The sequence below is a fragment of the Pelophylax lessonae genome (assembly GCF_965119305.1).
Source record: "Pelophylax lessonae genome assembly, chromosome: 8".
In the NCBI taxonomy this organism is placed as follows: domain Eukaryota; kingdom Metazoa; phylum Chordata; class Amphibia; order Anura; family Ranidae; genus Pelophylax; species Pelophylax lessonae.
The window spans coordinates 184,528,364-184,550,473 of record NC_138775.1 but is presented as its reverse complement, the minus strand read 5'-3'; the positions used below and the strand labels follow the sequence as shown (position 1 = coordinate 184,550,473).

The window sequence follows — 22,110 nt, the reverse complement described above, 5'->3', positions numbered from 1 at the left end:
AAGGGCCACTGCCGAAACAGACAGTCTAGAAATCGGGGGAGCCGCAAACCAAAAAAGGCATCACAGATAAACTGCAGCCCCTGGACCAACTGGCCTGCCAGCCCCGCAAAGGCAGGGGGGAGCTGCTCACCCTCCAGGTCACAGTGTAAAAGCTTAGCCCACTTAGTGAAGACCGGTCTGAGTGCCAAGCAAGCCACGGTGAACATAGTGCGGGCCACAGCCTCCGCTTTTCGGTCAGCAGAATCCTTAAAAGCTGGCGATTCTTCTACTAGAATCATGGTTGCCTTATTCAACATGGAAACTGTGGGATCCACCACTGGTGGAACTGTCGACTTCTTAAGGAGGGACTCTTCAAATGGGTACCTCATTGTGAATCGCTTAGGGACCCCAAAGGGACGTTTTGGATGTTCCACTCTTTTGCAACAAATCTGTCAAAATAGGAAGGAAACTTAAACACCTTCGCTGCGCCTCCGCCGCAGCTTCAGCTGCTTCCTCCATTTTTTAAAGTGTCACGCACAGACACAATCAGTGCGTCCACCAGCACCTTTTCGTGCACCGCTACAGGAGTGGAGGAATTATCCTCACTATCTGAAAACTCAGGGCGCGAGGCTGCAGACCTCTCAGGGCAGGCCTCGTCCGTGGCAGCTAGATCGGATTCGGAATCTTAGGAGACAGGGGAAGGCAGGGGGTACTTTTTACTACCCCGTCACCCAAAAGCCACCTCCACCTGGGACACAAATGACTCCAGGGCAAGTGTCAGTGCATCAATAGATGGTTGGGACCCAGCCTGAGAGGGGGTCAGGTGGAGAAATGTGCTCCAAGAACTCCATTAGGAATAAGGGTACCTCACAAAAGTGGAAAAAAAAACTGCTAAGGGACAACCCCACTGCGCTGGTAACACCACCCAGTCGCCAGCCACAGAGCAACCCCAGATCCTGCAGAAGAGAAAGGAAGAGGACCCCACCAGACTCATCATCCCAAAAGGCAGTCACCGGCAGCACCAGGATCACACTACTTCACGCGCGAAGTCCAGGAAGGGAAGAGGTCCAGGAGTCAGCATCAGGGGATAAGTAGAGGCTCCCACAGCTAAAATGGATGCCCAGAAGGCTCAACAGTAATGGACGCCATTCATTTCAATGCTGGACTAACTCAAAATGGCTGCCGCGGCTACACAAGCATGGCCACCAGCCTATACAGGAAACAGGCTACAACAAGATGGCGGCCCCACGTGACTCCTAGGGACCCAGGAGGGTTCCCTGAGCCCAGGCAAGACACAAAGCAAGAAGGGGGGCCGTGACAGGAACCCCTCACCAGGTACAGCCCCTCCCCACAGCCGATCGCCAGCAGCGTACCCCCCGCCCCCATGAAATGAACCCTGCCCCAGCAGGTGCGCTCGCTGGCCAGACTGGGGTGACCACCGGATCTAGATTTTCCAGCCCTTCGCCCACTCCGGCAGTTGTTTGTAGATCTCACAGGAAAAAACCAAGAGGAAAAAAAGAAATCTATCTAAAATGAAAAAAATTGCCAGGACCAGAGATACTAGCAATGAACTAGGGTACCTATAGCTGAGAGGGGGAGTATAGCTCCTGGGACTGCCCATAGTTCAAATTCTTTTTCATCCCAGTGCCCTACTGCTGTAGAGGGCAGCATAACCCAATGGTCAAAAAGATCAGGAACGAAAGATTAGGATTTTGTATTCATTTTGAATAAAAAAAAAATTCTTGGAGTTGCGCAAGGGACACAGGAAGGATTTCCCCTTTGGGTTATACTGCTGCCTACAGGATTGGACACTGGCAAACAAATTGTAGGCCAGTCCAACATACCCCCTCATACTACCAACATGTCTAAGTAGCAAAGTAGTTCAAGAGCATAATCAAACACATAAGCAGTCCAATTAAGGAGTGTACAGCAAAGCACAACAAACCAAAATAAACAAAGAAAAGCAGAACAGGTGACTCGCTTGATGTCAAAAAGACCAAGAAGCACTCACATATCTAGCTGAGTGTGCCTTGATAGGAAAGGGTGGAACCAGATTCTTGAGACTATAAGCTTGGATGATGGTCTATCTGAGCCACCTACTGTCAGTGAAGGAGAAACTGATGCACCCTTATGTGGTTCGTTAGGGATCATCTTCCCTAAGCAGTGGCTAAAATCAGCTACTGAACTGGAGAGTGTTGTCATGGCTGAGTAGAAAAGCAGAACCTGACTTAGGAAAAAGAAAGTACTGAGCCTCAACACCACCTTGTCACTGTGCAAAAATCAAAAAGGGCTCTTTGCAGAAAAAGGTTTACTGTTCACAGTGATGATGGCTACAAGAAATACCACCTTAAGAAATACCACCTTATATTGGAGAGTAGAGAACAGAGTTTCTAAGGGGTGCAAATGACAGTCTCGGATTTAGATCTCATAGAAACTCTCTGTACAAAAAAATTCCTAATCAAGGGGTGAGAAGCCAATGGTTTCTGAAAGAAAAAGGCCAGAAACCTGACACTTAATAGTGTTAAGAGGCAAATGCTGGTCTAAACCCAGCTGCAGTATAGACAGGAATTGAAACCAAGGAGCAAATTCAATGTTGGAAGTGCCAAGACTCTCACCAAGTGAAGAACGCCATCCACATCGGATGATGGACCAGGTACTAGGCAGCCTTCCTAGCCTTTAGCATTGTAGGAATCTGATTCTGAGATGTCTGAACTGAACAACCAATTGGAATATCTCTGGGCGTAGGGATCACTCCGATAGGTCCAAGCACTGATGACTGAGGAAGTCTGCCTGCCTATTGTCTATGCATAATATGTACATAGCAGACAAGGTAGGAGGAACATGAAGTTCTGCCCAGCACAGGATCCATGGTGAGACTTTCACCACAGATGGACCACTGAGGCGTTGACCAACTGAACCTGATTGTATGACTTAGCAGAATGGCCCAACGCTACAGAGACATCCAAATCAACCAGAGTTTCAGAATGTTCATTATGAGACAAGAATCTGATTTCAACAAGGTCCCCAGCACCAACAAGGTTCCAGGGATTCCTCCCTATCCCGACAGGCTGGCATCCAATAGAATTCCTCAACCATCAGGCCAGAGACAACTTGGTCCTTGATACAAAACAAATCAGTCTATCTTGATTGACTTATCAGTCAATCACAGAATTTTGTATTGTAGAAGAAACACTTTGACCTGAACTGTGTACAGGACTAGACTCAGATTCTCCAAATTAGCCAGGACCAGCAATGATTTCTTAAGACCTGTACACACGATACGAAAATCGGAAGTAAAATTTAGTCCGATGAACGATCTGTCGATTTTCGGATTGTTAGTGTGGTGCTTTTGACAGCCGATTACGAATTTTCGGACAACATAATCTGGATGTGCAGGCTATAAAATTTTTATTGTATGTCAACACAACGTCCGATTTTCGTTTAATTAGTACAGTTTTCGTCCGAAAAAAAAAACGTAAGAGCAAGACTAGGCATGCTCAGAAACGAAAGAACACATACAAAACAATTCAACATACATCACTTCTGAAGTTGAATTCTGTCGTACAGGAATTTTCATATGAAAGTAACCTCTTCACTTTCGATATGAGACTAGCATGCAACAAAAATCAGACGCAAGATGGTTCGATAATCTGATCGTGTGTACGAGGCTTTAGGGTTTAGGATACAGCCAAACCATTGCAGCGGCTGGACCGTTACATTTACATTGTCCATAAGAGCCTGTGCTGACTGTTCTCTCAGCAGGTGGTCAGCTAGTTAGCCTACATTGGAGATGCCACAAAAGTGCAGTAGTGCTAAAACTGAGGCAATTATTGTGATGAGCACCCAAGGTGCAGGAGAGGTCAAAGGGCAGGGCCAAGATAGGAAGATAGGATACATGCCTATCCTAGCTTTGGGAAGTAAAATTCTTGAATCTGTTTTGCCACAGGAACTGAAGCAATGACACCTTGGTCCAGATGACCCGAAAGGGCTTGATGGAGATCTGCTAAGCCATGCAGTGACAGAGAAAGGTGAAAAAAATGAGGAAGGGGTAGGGAGCACAATTCCAGTTTAGAACTCTGATACACCACATTATGCACTCAAATGTCAAAAATTGCAGCCTGTCCAAGTGTGCACAAAGGTTAACAAACATCCCCCAACTCTGGAAAGTAGAGGCACACCTTCATACTGAGGAAGGCTTGTCTAAAGATTTGGCAGACTGAGCTCCAGACCTTGTGGGTGGATTGGGAGAAAAACTGGGGGGTGGAGGTGTGTATCAATACGGAGTATGCAGGAGAAAAGAGGAAAGGGAGTTACAGGAAGAGGACTTTGCTGTCTGTTCCTTATAGGCTTCTTGAGGAAGACTGGTGCTCTTAGCTCTAGTAGCCACCCTGATAATGGTATTAGGAGTAGTTCTGAAAAATCATTTCTCTAAGGCCATTTTAAGGTGAAACACTGCTAGATCCAAAATGGGGGTTGACCATTTCTGTAAAAAAAATTATTCCCAAACTGGCACAATGCGAATAAGCGCTTGGGGGAGACAAACAACTTGTTAGGGTGTTTCCAAACTCTGTAGAGAAAGTTGGAGCAGTGGGTGCTCTTTGGGCCTTGGGACAAGACTAAAAATAGCACTGGTAGAAACAAGACTAATCCTCATGAGGAAGCTCATCAATCAAGACTGGAGAGACTCAGAATCAGCACTTAATGGCGTAGAAGCCACCAAGGCCATGCTAATCAGATGCAAATCAAAGATAAATAAAATGGGTGATTTTAGCCATAACAAATTTTCATGATTGTAGGAAAAAACCTCACTAAAAGGGCAGAGGAACCAGGCCTCGGTTACAGTGGGAGTCATCCTTGGTTTCTAGAATTATGTTGTGACCCGCATGACTGCAAGGCTATGTAGGGGCTCAGGGCAAAAGCAAGGCCTCAGGCACTCATGAAACCCAGAAAGCTGGTAGCAAGTGAGGGTCGGATGGCTTTAGGTGATAAAAGACACAGTTTTTAAGCTGTAATGCAATTGCTCACAAAGCAGGTCTTAGAGTGGATACGAAGACCTTTTAACAAGAGTGCAAGCAGGCAGGCAATTATCACGGAAAAGACATTCAATGTCTCTTCTGAGATAAAATATACCTACCTACCCGCTCGCAGTCTTCTGCGGCATGTAAACTAAGCTGTGCAGATGCACAGGTCAGGTTGTATCACCTACACGGATCCTGTGTGCTGAGATGACCGAATCCTGCATATTCGGAACTCAGTCCCTAAAGATTCCTTCCAGGCTACCTTCGTATCATCCAGTATAGCGGCTACCATTTCCTGCACTCCCAAGAGCCAGGTTGAGGACAGCCATGCCAGATGACTGCAATGTAAGAAATAAGCTCTAGCAGCCATGTAAAGAAGAGCGCTGAAGACGAATAATCTTGAAGAACAGGAATAAAAAGGTGCTAATAAAATTAAATTTGTCCCCCGCACATCGAAGCAGAGAAGATACAAATCCAGATATCTGTAAATATTAAAAAAAAAACAAAAAAAAAAAACAAACACCACACACACACCCTGATAGGAGGGGTTGGCCTGGGTTGGCCTACAATTCTTTTTTGCAGGTCTCCAATTCTCAGTTAAGCAGCAGCATGCCTAAAGGTGAGATTTTTCGGGTCCCTCAACAGACAAGAAAGATCATGGATGTTCACTAGCAAAATTAAAATCATATCTTATTATCTACATCACTAGATTTACACTAGCTACATGTGTGCCTCTACCTCTGTCAGATGAAACAAAATAAAACAAATATATAAAAATGTATTTTAGTCTATGACAGTTATTCATTTCATTTTTGAGGGACTGCATTTTAGATAATTTTCATGTTACCTATATACAGTAAATACCTTTCAGTTAAAAATCCTGTATACACTCTTTTCACATCCTTAGGAACCTGTGCCTTAAGCAACCATGCCTTATGCTGCAGTGGTCACCAAGTTTTAGGAAACTTGTGGTCTTCATGCAGGCTAAGTCACAGTTCAAAAATGACTGTATGCATGCTTGTCATGTCCCTAGGAACCGGTGTCTTAGGCTACTATGCCTTGTGCTTCACTGGTAACCAAATCCTGGGAAGCTTGTAGTCTTAAGTTACAGTTCAGACTTTTTGTGGTATATAAGTAATAACCAAGCTTTACAGGCAAGGTAGAATAATTTTTTGCATCTGCTTATGTGTTATAAATGTAATTTGCAATGTCTGGGTAACTGACTACCATGATAAGCTGTTTTCTAACGCAGAAAAAAAAATTGGTGGAAATATCCATTGCCACAAAGGATGTTCATATAGAGTAAGCAATTGGCACTTCTATCGTGAAACTATTTTCAAGATGAATAAACGTCAGAAATGCCACTGTCTTTTTACAATATACCACCAAATTAGAACTGAAAATTACAACAGGGTGTATGTTTCTTTGTTAGAGATTATTTTCCTCTTTTAGTCTGAAAAGTATTTTGTAAAGACAAGTAAAGCTGATTGTAAAATCTCCTTTAGCTCTACCAACAAGTTTAAGGCAAGAGCCTGCCTCACTGGATAAATTATGTCCTCATTATTACATAGATTTGATAAATCTAAAGTTTATCGTACAAAAGATTGTATGGCCATATTAAAACGCGTGGTTACCCTAAAATAAACAGATTATAATAAAAATGATAAGCTAAAGGTCCTTTAAGATGGTGTGTGTATATATGTATGTATGTATGAGGGAATATTCATTTTAATAAAGCTAAATGCAAATGAAATGAAGCAGTAGCAATAGAGAATTAAATATCCTAAAATGTTTTTTCAACAGCCGTTTGCAGTGACTAGAGTTGAGAAACTAATCTAATTCTCCAATTGCTACTGAAGAAAGAAAGAAACAGGTAGTTATTAAAGGCAATGTCTGTACAAGCAGAAGATATTCAAGCAGGGTGGGAAAGTGTAGGCCATGGCTACTGAGGTAGACTAATTATTACCAACTTCAGTAAGTCATGGAATGTGTGATAAGAGCCTCTACTTTCACAATGTGCTACCAATTAAGGGCTTTTACAAATGAAGGTCTGTATATAAAATATGAATAGGGTTTCCCACCCTGGCAGAGAGATATGAATTATAAAAGCACAGTGGAGAGAAAACAGAGCTGAAGAAAGAAGAGGCAGCAGAGAGAGACAGAAGAGAGAATACAGAGCTACAGAAGTGTTTATTGAGCATGCTACAGAGGTAAGCAGAGTACACAAGATGAAATCAAAACCACCGTCAACCTCCCGACTTTGTTAGAAAATTAATTTTTAATTGTGCCGCAATCAAACTAGACTTAATTTTACATTTCTAATGATGTAAAAACGTAACTAATAGAAAATATACATGACCATTTTTTTCTCCTACATAGATAAACAGAATCTTTGAACTTCAGCCAAATACACAAATTTTTTGGAAAAAAAAAATGTACTTGTCCGAAAGAACCAAACAAAAAGCTTACTGAAGAGATAAGCTGATTGCTGGATTCTAGCTAGCAGATTCTGAGCCATGTCTATAAGTCAGGTATGTTTAAACATACAAAATAGTTTGAAGTTCTTTATTAAAACAGAATATTACAATGTAAGGTAAATTAAGACTAAAGGCACATAAACTTTGGTCCCACCTGGATGTCAGTTTTTTTTTTCCCTCCCAAAAACTGCCACTAGTTTCTTATCTTTGTCAAAAAGGCGCTCCCTGCCATAAAGTACATGCACCAGTTTCTGAAATCACTTGACCAGTCTGCACATGCTCAGAAATCCACAACCATAATTTGAGTAGAATTACAAACAGCAGATGGCAAATATAGAGTTAAATGCACATCAGTCATGTCAACTTCAAAAACTACAGAAGATATTCAGCCACAAATAAGACGTTACTTTAGTTCTAACATTTAAATGATACGATTCACAAGAGTACAAAAAGATTAAGAGTCTACGTTGTTTCTGAAACAGGACCATGACTTCTAAGGATAATCTCCTTGTCTTTTACAAAAAAAAAAAGAAAAAAGAAAAAAGTATGCTATTTGCTACTAAGAGACATCAAAAATAGACCATGTCTAAAGGCAAACACCAACAAGAAAATAAAAACAGTAAGTTTTCCTCCCATTAAATGATTTGTTTTCAAAGTGAAAGAAATGTTGATGTGGGCACAGTACAGAGAGAACATGACTGATGCTTGTGTTGAAGTTCTGAGCAGGAGGAACCAAAGCTTAACCTCTTTACACGTCTCCTGGTGCAAAATTCTATAGTTCACATGAAACAATGTGCCCGTGATCTTCTGCCTGCATTCTAAATGGTAAAAAGTTGGGAACGAAAAAAAAAAAAAAAAAAAAACCTTACTATTTAAGGCACATGTCCATGGATTAAGAAAAACTGAAAAAAAAAAAAAAAAAAAAAAAAAAAACATAAATGTAACCAGAAAATGTCTTCCTAGTCACATTTGAAAACCAGCAGCCAAAATGTATAACTGCAGTTTAAATCAATTAATGTGATGAACCAAGGAATGATAACTGAGTGAAAAAAACAAGCCAAACTCTGGTCCCCACTTTCCTGAACAGTCTGTTGGTGGCAACACATGTAACAATGCGATTAACCCAGATGCTCTGCTTTTTGTTTTTTTTTTTTGTTTTTTTAGATTGTTGACTTGGAAAAAGAAACTCTCAGATGGTGGTTATCGCCAATATTGTAGTTGTGGAGGTCGATCAATGCCTGTATAGCTTCTTCCACTGTAGACATCTGCAGAAGGGCCATTTTATGGTCTCTAAAGAGATTGTGGGGAAAACAAAAAGCTTGATTATTACGATAAAAGAAAAAAAAAATCAGAGGTCTGCATAAAACACCAAAAATGTGAGCATTATAAGAGTATGTTTAAAAGGCTTTTTATCACATATGCCCATGCAGTAATAAGCATGTTACTTAAAAGGGGCTGCAGTCTCCTGTAGGTTCCCTTCTAGGTGGAGCTCTGCTTTACCATGTTTCATGTGAATTACATGTGTTCTTGTGCCAGTAAGGCACATCTATTCAGAGAAAACATTTTTGGAGTAGGCGATTTGGAAATGCACACAGATGTATGTGTTTTTGTCCCTTTGCCATTCATTTCAATGTGCCTGCTTCGCATGCATAAATGCAATAAAATGTGTCCTATTTTAGAATAATATACTATGCTAATTGCCAAGAAATGAAACTATCCAAATATGAAGAGGAACCTTGGTTGTATATGCAAAATTGAAAAAGTCAGCAGCAACAATTACTGATGGTTTTCAGACCCAGCAAATATCACCCTCGGCTAGGCGAGGAATAAGGCAGTGGAGACTAGTACCTTTGAACAAGGTATATGCTTAAAAAAAAAAAAAAAAAAATCTGTGTGTCAAAGTGAGGGCCCAGAATATGCAATCTTAAAAAGATCCACTTTAATGATTAGAATTTATATTTGAAATAGCTATGTAGTTAACCACTTCCCATCCCCCCTATAGGGAATTGATGGCGGGAAGGTGGTTATATTATCCTGACAAGCCGTCATGTGACGGCGACAGGATAGTGGGCACTGCGCCCCCCCCCGATCTCGGTAAAGAGCCTACTGACGTAGGCTCTTTACCATGTGACCAGCTGTGTACAGCTCTTTACCACGTGACTAGCTGAGGAAGTGCCATTGATCGGCTTTAGTAGAGGAGAGCCGATCTGCGGCTTTCCTGACGGGGGGGTCTGCACTGGTAATCAGAGCATCGATTAGCAGTGCAGCCCCTTCGGGGGGGGGGGGGGGGTTCCACTAAAACCACCAGGGATGCCCACCCATGACCCCAGGGATGCCCACCAGGGATGGCAATCTGGGCTCAGGGAGCCCGCCAGTGCACTCCCCATCAGTGCTGCCCGCCAGTGCCCTCCCCATCAGTGCTGCCCACCAGTGCCCATCATTGCCATCTATCAGTGCTGCCCATCTGTGCCCATTATTGCCCACCAGTGCCGCCCATCAGGGCTACCTATCAGGGCCCATCAGTGCTGCCTATCAGTGCCATCCCATCAGTGCCTCCTCATCAGTGCAGGAAAAAACTTTTAATTTAATTTTATAACAAAAAAACGTTTTGGTCTTTTTTTCCAAACTTTTTGGTCTTTTTTTATTTGTTTAGCAAAAAAAGAAAAAACTTGCGGTGATCAAATAACACCAAAAGAAAGCTCTATTTGTGGGAAAAAAATGACAAATTTGGTCTAGGTACAGTGTTGCATGACCGCGCAAATGTCCTTCAAAACTCAACAGCGCTAAAAGCTATAAATTGGCCTGGGCGAGAAGGGGGAAAAGTGCCCGGTATTGAAGTGGTTAAACATTAATATGAATGGTCCTTCAGTATTATATTAATACGGTAAACATAAAGCCGTGCAAGTAAAGTTTTTACATTATGAAATATACAGTGGAGACTGGAGAAAATTATTGGATCCCCTGCAGATTTTGATAGTTTGCTCACTTACAAAGAAATAAAGGGTCTATAATCTTTATCATATTTGTTTTAAACAATAGACACAGAATATCAACCAAAAATACAGAATAAACACAGGATATAAATGTTATAATTTGACTTGCTGTTCAGTGAGAAAAAACTGGATTTTTGACTTACCGTAAAATCATTTTCTCTATCGTTCATTGACAGACGTAGCACCATATTCTTCTTAACCATTGGGTTATGCTGCTCCCTAGAGGAGTAGGACACTAGGCAGGAAAAAACGTTACCACGCCTATGGGGCAGTCCCTGAAGGCATACACCCACTCTGCTATAGGATTCCGTTTTGTTGCAAGCAGTGTCAGAAGTAAAAAAAAACCCAATCAGAAATAGAGGGGTGGGTGCTGCGTCTGTCAATGAACTTCAGAGAAAAGGATTTTACGCCAAGTCAAAAATCCAGTTTTCTCTCGTCCATTGACAGACGCAGCTCCATATTTTTCTTAACCATTGGGAACGTTATTCCCCAAAGGCTAAACTTAGCCAACCAGGTAACATGGAGCTCAACCAGGAACAACTGGATCTCACCTAGAAACAAACAAAATTGCCCTTTTAAACAGCAGCCTGCAAAACCTTGCAGCCAAAAGAAGCATCCGGGGATGCCAACACATCTACTTTGTAGAATTTAGTGAACGTGTGCGCACAGGACCAAGTTGCCGCCTTGCAAACTTGTATTACTGAAGCCTGATGGCGAAAGGCCCAAGAGGCACTCAGCACCCTAGCTGAATGCGTCTTCACAGGGAAAGGTGGAACCTGATTCTTAAGTGAATACGCCTGTACCACCCACCGTCTGCCTGATACATTTGGATATGGTCAGAGCAGATGCAGCCAATCCCTTCCGAGGTCCTTCCATAAGGATAAAAATGGGGTCTGATTTCCTGAAAGACTCAGTAACCGCTAGGCAAACCCTAATTGCCCGAACCACAGCCAAAGAACGCAAGGCAATTTCCTTAGGATGCTTGGGCTTAGGACAGAGTGAAGGCAGAACAAAGTCTTCATTCAATGGAAATCAGAAACAACCTTAGGAAGAAACCACTGATTAGGTCAAACTACCACTTGTAGACCACCAGAGGAGGAGAACGGCAGGACAGCAATTCAGACACCCTTGTTCCACTTGACAAGAATACCCCTTTGCAGAGGTGGAACTGAGCAAACAGAACTGCCTTAAAGGTAGACACCATTAGGCCTAGAGCTCCCATGCAAGTCCGCAATGAGGACAGAGTGCTGGATAACAGCAACCAAATCGCCCTCTGCATTTTTTGCAGCTTTTCCGGGGGAAGAAACACACTCGCAGAGGGCGAGTCCAGAGTCAGTCCCAGATAAACCATTTTGGAGGCTGGGGCCAGAGCAGATTTTCTGAAATGGATGGTCCAACCGAACTCTTGTAGAGTCCGTACAGTGATTGACAGATCGCCTATCAGAACGGAGTGTGAGTCTGCTCCTAAGAAGAGATCGTCCAGGTACCCTAGTACCGTAATCCCCCGCTGTCACAGATCCAAGACGTTGGTGAAGACCTGGGGGACGGAGGCGAGACCAAAGGGTAACGCCACAAATTGATAATGTTCCTCCCCTACAATGAAGCAAAGAAAACGCTGATGTCCAGCGTAAATAGGGATGTGCAGATATGCGTCCTCGATAGAGGCCAAAAAGTCCCCTTGCTGTAGGAACGCCAAAACCATGCGAATGGACTCCATTCAAAACCTCTGTACCCGCACAAAGTGATTCAGAGCCTTGAGGTCCAGAATTGGATGCACTTTCCCTTCTTATCTGTGAATAGTAAACAGGTTTGAATAAAACCCTTGAAAGCGTACCCAAGAGGGAACAGGCACAATCACCCTTTGCAACAGCAGATCCCTTAAGCGATCTGAAGATAGGCGTGGATTGGACAGGAAGTATCTGGCCGATGGTCGGGACCTGAATTTGATCTTGTAACCCGTTCGGAGCAGCTCGTGGGTCCATTTGTCCTGAATCAAGGAGGTCCCTGGCTCCGGACAGAAAACAAAGATATCCCCCCACCCCAGATACAGGTGAGGGCGTCCCTTCATGCAGACGGAGATTTGTCTGCAGATCTGGAGGGGTCTGTTCTCGGCTTATCTGACCACGTCTTCTTGGAACCCCCAGATGACCTAAATAGCTTAGGTGCTGAAAAATAAGGGCCCCGTCCATTACACAGTGACTTGCTTTAGCGAATAGAGGAAGAAGAGTACTCTTCCCAACTGTAAGTCCTTTGATCAGTTCATCCAACAAAAGACCCAAATAGGTGGTCCTCCGTAAAGGGGAGATTTGATAGAGCCTTTTTAGAAGCCTGGTTCGCAGACCACCATTTTAGCCACACCATGCGTGTTACCATTATTGTGTTTATAACAACTCCACTGACTTGCATCAATTTTGTCCCAGTAGGGGATCGACGGGCCCCGAGGGGACTGGCGCCCCCCCCCATGTGAAAAACGTTCTGCATCCACCAGCGCCCTTGCATGCGAAGTAAAAAAAAGAAAGGAATCACCCTCACTGCAGAGCACGCAAAGTGCTTGGAAGCAGACCCAGTAGAGTCGCTATATGCTAAGCTCACCCTGAGAACATAAGCAGGGGAGGTCACCAACCACAGTCCCACAAGGAGACGCCGGCTAAAGTTTCACAAAAAGACCCCCTATTAGACCTAAGGGTCGCCCACCATTAATGATATAAAAGGACATGCCCCCTATAAAGGGGAAGAGGGGGCCCGCCGTTATGCAGACACGCAGGCAGAGTACCCCCGCGGTGCCCCCCTTGAACCTTGAGTCCATATGTCCACCCCCGTGGGGGGGGGGGGGGGAGCGGACGCCAATCCGCTGCTCTATCACCCCGGTCAGCAGCTCAAACAGCCTAGTCAACAGCTCGGACAGCCAGCCACGTGTAGGCCACAAAGCCGCACCCTAAATTTGGGGCCCGATCTGGTCACGAGTCTGCCGTCCACTCTATCAGATTGATCAGCAGCTCGGACAACTTGGTCAGTCACTCTGACATCCAGCTCTGTCAACCGCAAATAGGCTGGAAGCCGCGGCCTCAATTTTTTAGCCTGATCCGACCGCGTGAGGCGTCCGCCGGTCAGCTTGGTCAGGCACCTCATCTCAGGCAGCTTGGCCAGGTACCCGGACAGCCGCAAGTTAGACGCAAAGCCAGGGACTAAATTTTTGGCTTGACTCAGACACGTGAGGCGCAGACCTGCGGATGAAGAAAGATCCACTCCCCCAAGTCTATAGCCACCGCAGGGAACCCAAAGGACATCCCTGCCCTAGTCACTAACCCCCAAGGGGCGAGGAACTTGCTCAAAGACCCCAGTGTGCAATCCCGACAGCCCAGTTAGCAACAACCGCATCCACCCCCCCTTCCTGGAGCAAGTGGCAAAGCCAGCTCCTACCTAACTCAGGGAGGGGGGCATGGGGGTAGGTTGGGGCCAAAAGACCACCGTGACTGTTAAGAGGGGCTGGGCGAAATGGAGGGGAACCCGGGGGTCCTACCATCTCAAGGAGGGGCCCACGTCCATCTCGAGACCACAACAGCTATGGGGGGGGGGACACTACTAATCATACCAACGACATTCGGGTGGGTGCCACTCCGGACAGACTACTTCTCCACTCGGGGCAGAGGTGCTGATGGCCAAGGGGCACGCTGCGACTCAGGCTGAACCAGGTCGTGTGCATTCCAGTGAGGCGTTTCACTCGTAGGCCAGCCCCCATCCATTGGGGCTCTGATGAAGGGAGCTTGACTCCCGAAACACGTTAGCAGTCTCATCTACAAGGACGTGTTCCATTCCATCTGTGGTAGAATCTTTCAATGCGATTTTATATTCTTCTCGTCTGAGTATGCATTTGACATTTTAATAAAACATTTTATACGGTAACCACGGGTAATGCACTAGGTGTTGCGCCTCCTTTTCTTTCTCTTATCTGTCGTGACGAGGCCTAGCGTGGGGGTAAAACCTGCACAAGCTTGCTGGCCAGACTGGGAGACCTTAAGGATGTAGGACAATGATGGTGAACCTTGGCACCCCAGATGTTTTGGAACTACATTTCCCATGATGCGCATGAACTCTGACGCGTAGTTGAGCATCATGGGAAATGTAGCTCAAAAACACCTGGGGTGCCAAGGTTCGCCATCACTGATCTAGGATATCCAGTCCGAAACACAGTCTGGCTGTTGAATGCAGTTCTCTCAGGAACATAACTAGCTAAATAATTAAAATGTTAACAAAGGTTCCCTTTAAAATAAAAGAGAAAACCAGCTAAGACCAAAGCCTCAGCCTGGAACGAGATCCTACTCAAACTAGGCAGTAACAAACTGAATCCTATAGCAGAGTGAGTGCGTGTATGCCTTCAGGGACTGCCCTATATGCGTGGTAAAGATTTTTCCTGCCTAGTGCCCTACTCCTGTAGGGGGCAGCATAACCCAATGGTTAAGAAGAATATGGAGCTACGTCTGTCAATGAACGATAGAGAAATAAGTATTTGATCCCCAAGCAAAACATGGCTTGGTACTTTGTGGAAAAGCCCTTGTTGGCAAGCACAGAGGTAAGACATTTCTTGTAGTTAGTGACCAGGTTTGCACACATCTCAGGAGGGATTTTGGGCCACTCTTCTTTACAGATCCTATCTAAATCCTTAAGGTTTCTTGGCTGTCTCTTGGCAGCCACTATTGGCTTGGAATGTTTTACCCCCTTAATGACCAGTTATTTTTTGCGATACAGCACTGTGTTATTTTAACGGACAATTGCGCGTTTGTGTGACGCTGTACCCAAATAAAACTGATGTAATTTTTCCCATCACAAATAGAGCTTTCTTTTGGTGGTATTTGATCACCTATAGGATTTTTATTTTTTGCGCTGTAAAAAAAAAAGCGCAGATTTTTACTTTTTGCTATAAAACATTCCCAATAAAATAAAAAAAAAAATTTAAAAATCTAATTTTTCATCATTTTAGGCCAATATGTATTCTGCTACATATTTTTGGTTAAAAAAAATCCCAATAAGTGTATATTGAAAGGGATCGTGTCTACAAACTAGGGGAAAGATTGTCATTTTTATTAATTTTTACTAGCAATGGCGGCGATCAGCTATTTTTAGCTGGACTGCAACATTGTGGCTAAAAAAATATGCAGTTACTGTACTGACACTGGCAGGGAAGGGGTTAACACCAGAGGCAAACAAAGGGTCAAATGTGTCCCTAGGGGGTACTTTCTGTTTGGGGGATGGGCTTGCTGGATGAACACAGAGACCTGTGTTCCTAAATAGGAGGAACACAGGATCCCTGTATTCATTACTGACAGAACAGTGGTCTGCTGTGTTTACATCGGCAGACCACTGTTCTGTCTCCACGGAGACCACTCGCGGGTGCCCGGTGATTGGTTCCCCCTGCAGCCAATCAGTGCATGCGCGCCCCCACTAGCTGTCCTGCGAAATGACATACAGGCACCTCATTTCGCAGGACACAGCCCATCTGCCGCAGTATAAGTATGGCGGCTGGTTGGCAAGTGGTTAAGGTGCCTCTTAAGCCACTCCTTTGTTGCCTTGGCAGTATGTTTTGAGTCATTGCCATGGTTGAAGACCCACCCATGACCCATCTACGTGTTCCGGCTGAAGCTGTGGAAGCCAGAATTCTTGTTGGTTGGTAGGGGATCAAATACTTATTTAACTCACTTGAACTGCGACTCAATTTATAACTTTTGTATTGTGTTTTTTTTTTTCAAGATTTTTGGTTGATACTCTGTCTCTATCATTTAAAAATACACCTATGATAACAATTATAGACCCTTCATTTCTTTGTGGGCAAATTTACAAAATCTGCAGGAGATCAATTATTTTCCCCACTGTATATGGGATACTTAACACATTCTCGGACACTGCTCTGGTATTACATTCAAACTATTGTATACTTCGCTGAATATGTGTAATACTCTGTAGTACCATAAAACAATTAAAATAAATATTGGCACAAAGATTTAAAAAACTTACTGAAAAAATTTGAATGCTTTGACAGTTCCTCCTGTGTTGGTGAACAGAGTGCGCAAGTCTTCCTCAGTAATCGTTTGCCTGAAATGAAAACGTTGGGAAATAACACTTTAAAAGAACAAAAATTGGAAAGTTGGTTTCCTCTACAGGTTTGCAGCCTGTTTCAGGTGTAAGAAGCCCTCAAATATAAGAAGGTATTGTGAGTCAAACCATTTGTGAAAACCATTTAGGAAACGCTTTGTAAAACCATGTGTAAATAACAAACCATGTAAATCATTTATTACCACAGCAGAAGCATTTCATTAGCACAGCATAAGGTAGATTACTGGAGGTTACAGGGCTGACAGGATTTAGTCAATTTTTTATGAACACTTTGATTTCTGTGGATAGCTTAATGAACTTTTAGGAGTTTATAAACACATTATTGGAGCACACAAGTTTGTGACTTTTGAGTGGAGAGACATTTTAGGTGTTTTTTTTCACCGAGTTTGGATCACAAATGTTATGAGAGATTTTTAGTCATTTTTGGTGTTGCCTAAGCTCTGCTGACAGGAGATTGGTGGTGCTGGGTAGCTGCGCAGAGGCATGTGTTTAATTTTATTATTTAATTCAGAAAACTTTGTTTGACGGTGTTTAATACAGCAGGCAATTAAAGTAAAACAACATTTTAGATTTAAAAAAAAAAAAAAAAAAAATACCTTTCTTCAGTGAGTAAAGGGTCATATGAGCTTTACCAGCTACTTAGCTTGGAACCATCAATTAATCTAGAGTTAAAGATGCTGATTTCCTAAAGGATTTGAGAAAGTTCACACAATAAATTGTGTGAATATTAAATTCAATTACCCAATCGTATGCAAGAAATAGGTAAACCGAGATTTTCTTTTCATTTTATTGGATAATTGAAGCGAACCTTTACACGTGATTTCGATTTTGACTTTCACCCCCTTCCTGCCCAGGCCAAATTTCATCTTTTAGCGCGGTCGCATTTTAACCGGTTGCCGACCGCCGCACGACTATTTACTGCGGCGGTCAGCCCCGGCCAGGCAAAGTGACGTATATATACGCCACTAGCCTGGGAGCCAATTGCGGGCGGGCGCGCGTCGCCGGAGGCACGCTCCCGCCTCGGCTCGTTTACGGACACCTCGGTGCGTGTGACCGGCGGACCCGTTGTCCGCCGGTCACTCGCGATCGTCCGCTGTGAAGGGAGAAAGGCAGGAGGCTAATGTAAACAAAGCCGCCTGTCATTCTTCCCTGTGTAAAAGCACTGATCTAACAGTCCTGCTATGTAGGACCGTTGATCTGTGCTGTTACACACACAGCCACATCCCTGCACAGTAAGAAGCACGCCGCTAGGGACACACAGTCACTGCATCTCTAATAAAGTTAACCCCTTCCCTGCCAGTGTCATTTTTACAGTAACCGTGCATATGTATAGCACTGATTACTGTAGTAATGTCACTGGTACCCCCAAAAGTGTCAAAAATGTCAGTCAAGGGTCCGATCTGTCCGCCGCAATGTCGCAAAAAAAAAGAAAATCGCAGATCGCCGACATTACTCGTAAAAAAAAAAAAAAAAAAAAAAATTTGAAAAATCTTTCCCTTAGTTAGTAAACGCAATAACTTTTGCGCAAACCAATCAAAATACGCTTATTGTGATTTTTTTTTTACCAAACATAGGTAGCAGAAAACAAATTGGTCAAAAATTTAAAAAAAACTTGATTTTTACATTTTTTTTTGGGGAATTTCATATAAAAAAATTGAAAAATATTGTTATTTTTGCAAAATTGTCGCTCTTTTTTGATTACAGCGCATGATCAAAAAAAAAAAAAAAAAAATCGCACAGGTGATCAAATACCACCAAAAGAAAGCTCTATTTGTGGGAAAAAAACTGAATTTTTGTAAAATCTTACCTGTAAAATTCCTTTCTCTGAGTCCTCCGACAGTCGCCGCCATCTTCATATTCGTCACAATGGGGTATTAGACTTTGCTCCGTAGGAGTAGCTAGGCAACAGAATATGTCAATATTAAAGCTTTTAACATATCCCACCCCCAGGGGGTGGTCCCCTTAGTCAATACCCTCCTACTTCCTGTATCCATACCTCAGTTTCAGTGGAATAGCAGTAGAGTATACAACCAAACCCCAAAAGAGGGGCGGGGGCGGCGACTGTCGGAGGACTCAGAGAAAGGAATTTTACAGGTAAGATTTTACAAAAATTCCATTTTCTCTTACGTCCTCCGACGGTCGCCGCCATCTTCATATTCGTCACAATGGGGACGTCCCAAAGCAGTGCAAACATGAGGGGTGGGAAACGCAGCCGCGCCTAAAGGCAAAGCAGTCTCCACATCAGAGAAAGGAACCTTACCAAAGGAAGGAAACCAGCTGGGCAACATGAAAAAAATTTGCTCAATAGGAGCAACAACCCAGGAAAAACAAATAACCTAGGGACAAAAAAACATATCCCAAACAGCCAAGGGTCCAAAACAAGGGACCCTAAGGAACTGCCGCACTAAGAACCTTGCGGCCAAAGGAAGCATCTGCCGATGCCTGAACATCCACTCTGTAGAATTTTGTGAAAGTGTGCACGGTCGACCAAGTCGCCGCCTTACACACCTGGGCCACAGAAGCCCCATGACGACAGGCCCAAGACGTACTCAGAGATCTGGTAGAGTGCGCCTTCACAGGCATAGGAGGAACTTTTCCCTTCAAAGCATATGCCTGCTCAATGGTCTGTCTGATCCATTTGGCGACGGTAGAAGCCGACGCCGCCATGCCCTTCCGAGGACCTTCCGGAAGGACAAACAAAGAATCCGTCTTGCGAAAAGACTCAGTCGACTTAAGGTAAACCCTAATCGCCCGAACAACATCCAAAGAGTGCAACCTCACCTCCTTCGGATGTTTAGGCTTCGCGCAAAGCGAAGGCAAGACAATGTCCTCATTGAGGTGAAATTCCGAAACTCTCTTCGGAAGAAAGGAAGGGTTAGGTCGCAAGACCACCTTATCCAAGTGAATGACCAGATACGGAGACTTGCAGGACAAAGCCGCCAGCTCCGACACTCTGCGAGCCGAAGTGATCGCCACCAAAAAGGCGACCTTCTTGGACAACATAGACAACGAGATCTCCCTGATCTGTTCAAAAGGAGCATGTTGTAATACGGACAGAACGAGATTCAAGTCCCAAGGAGGCAGAGGTTCCCTCCTAGGAGGGACCAGATGTCGCACCCCTTGAACAAAAGTGCTAACCAAGGAGTTAGAAGCCACAGGACGTTGAAAAAGAACGGCCAGCGCAGACACCTGACCCTTGACCGTAGCCAGCGCCAAACGCTGGTCGACACCCGTTTGAAGGAAGGACAACACTCTAGATACCGAGTATGTGCGAGGTGAAAACCCCCTGGACTCACACCAGGCAAAATAGGCCTTCCAAGTACGGTAATAGACCTTCCCCGAGGAAGATTTCCTCGCAATTTCCTCGAAGTGTGAATGACCTCAGGAGAGAGACCCCTATCCTTCAGGACCTCGGTCTCAACAGCCAGGCCGTCAAAGCCAACGACTGTAAAGCAGGATGGAATATCGGCCCTTGAGACAGGAGATCTTCTCGAAGAGGCAGACGCCACGGGGCGTCGACCGCCAGATTCACGAGGTCTGCGTACCAGGACCGGCGAGGCCAGTCCGGTGCCACAAGAATCACTGTGTTTTGTTCCGAGTGTAACCTGCGAAGGAACCTGGACAGCAATTGAATTGGTGGAAACGCATACATCAGTCGGTACTGATGCCACGGAGCTACCAACGCGTCCGACGCGTCTGCCCGAGGATCGCGTGTCCTTGCCACGAACCTTTTCACCTTGTTGTTCAGACGAGACGCGAACAGGTCTACCTCCGGAAGACCCCACTTCGCGCACAACATCTGGAAGACATCCGGGTGGAGGGACCATTCCCCCTGGTCCAGGGTCCAGCAGTCCCTTGGCCTCCCACCAAAGTGGCAGGAAATTTGCTTTCCTGAGAATCCATTGCCCCCAAATAATATGCTGGAAAATAAAGGGTTAACTGCCCCTTTAACAAGCGCGGCGAGCGCAGCCCACCGCACACACACAGTAGCACAAATAGACCCCCACAGGGATAAAAGCTCAACTCAGGCAAGGATATAGGAATAGAGAGGATAAAAACCTTGAGAGACCACTGCTGTTGCTACTGCCTCGATCGGTGCGCCCAGGGAAAAGGAAGTGATGTAACTCAGGGCGCTCTATTAAAGCCTATGGAAGGCTACAAGAAAATGGCCGCCTGCAGTGTTAACATGCGGCCGGAGCGAGCGCTGCCAAAATGGCGCCGTTTGGCGCCAAAAACGCCGCTCCTCCACCACAGTGAGGACCGCAGAAAAAACACTACAGTACAGTAAAACATGGCGGACCGCCGCAGCGGTCGCTGTAATGTGCCCAAACACGATACATCATGCCCCACAGCACACAGCCTGTCACACATCCACAGTCTGACACAGAAAGTGCAGCACAGCCCCCCTCCTTGCAGCCCACATAATGCAGCCAGAGAGATAAAGAGCTTAACAGTGTGAACAGAGGCAGGGTTACACAGTCCCAGACTGACACCCCCCCAAACAGACAGGTCCCCACACAGATACACTTACCTCCTAGATGGCGTGGGGAACCCGCACAGGCGAACAAGCCACTGCACATGTGACAGGGAGAGTCGCATCCAGGACGCAGAAAAAACTGGGGTTGAGAAACCGCACAGCGTCCAGTGAGGTAGCCACCTCACCATAGCATCCCTGCAGCGAACAGGGATGGGTCGTTCATTGTGCCAGGAGCATTACCTGACTGAACGCTCGAAGGCAGGCTGGGAAGCCACTGACCCACAACCTGCGACCAGGGGGATCAGCCCGAGACCCAGCCCGCACGAATCCTCTTCATCAGAAGAACTAACTAATGCTGACAAAAATAACAGCTAAGTAAAGAGAGAAAAAACTCAAACAAAAATCAAAAAAAGAAGAGAAAGGCTGAGACAAAATGCCCCAGCATGGAGACATCCAGCTACTCCTGACAAGCTAGACATTGAAACTGAGGTATGGATACAGGAAGTAGGAGGGTATTGACTGAGGGGACCACCCCCTGGGGGTGGGATATGTTAAAAGCTTTAATATTAACATATTCTGTTGCCTAGCTACTCCTACGGAGCAAAGTCTAATACCCCATTGTGACGAATATGAAGATGGCGGCGACTGTCGGAGGACGTAAGAGAAAAAAGGACGTCAAATTTGTTTAGGTACAGCGTTGCATGACCGCGCAATTGTCCGTTAAAATCACACAGTGCCGAATTCGCAAAATACCCCCTGGTCAGGAAGGGGGTAAAATCTTCCGGGGCTTAAGTGGTTAAATGACAATTGCGTGGCCATGCAACACTGTACCCAAACTAGATTTTCATCATTTTTTCCCCCACAAATGGAGCTTTCTTTTGGTGGTATTTGATGACCACTGGGTTTTAGAAAAAAATTTTGAAAAAAAAAAAAAAAAAGTTTTTCTTCATTTAGGTTATACAATTTTGTAAATAAGTACGTTTCCTCCTGCACTGAGCACTGATGAGGCTGCACTGGTGATGAGGCACTAATATGCAGACCTGATGGGCACTGATGAT

At 44.7% G+C, this 22,110-nt stretch overlaps 1 protein-coding gene across 1 annotated transcript in view; it reads right to left on the bottom strand.

Moving 5' to 3' along the window:
- Positions 1-7,653: 7,653 nt before the first annotated feature.
- Positions 7,654-22,110, bottom strand: part of PTBP2 (polypyrimidine tract binding protein 2) — a 161,183-nt gene continuing 146,726 nt past the window's right edge. The window contains exons 13-14 of the mRNA XM_082264967.1: positions 16,477-16,554; positions 7,654-8,764 (exon numbers count right to left, since the gene is read on the bottom strand). Of these exons, the coding sequence (XP_082121093.1) occupies positions 8,635-8,764; positions 16,477-16,554 (208 nt within the window). The 3' untranslated portion in view covers positions 7,654-8,634. The remainder of the gene's footprint in view (positions 8,765-16,476; positions 16,555-22,110) is intronic.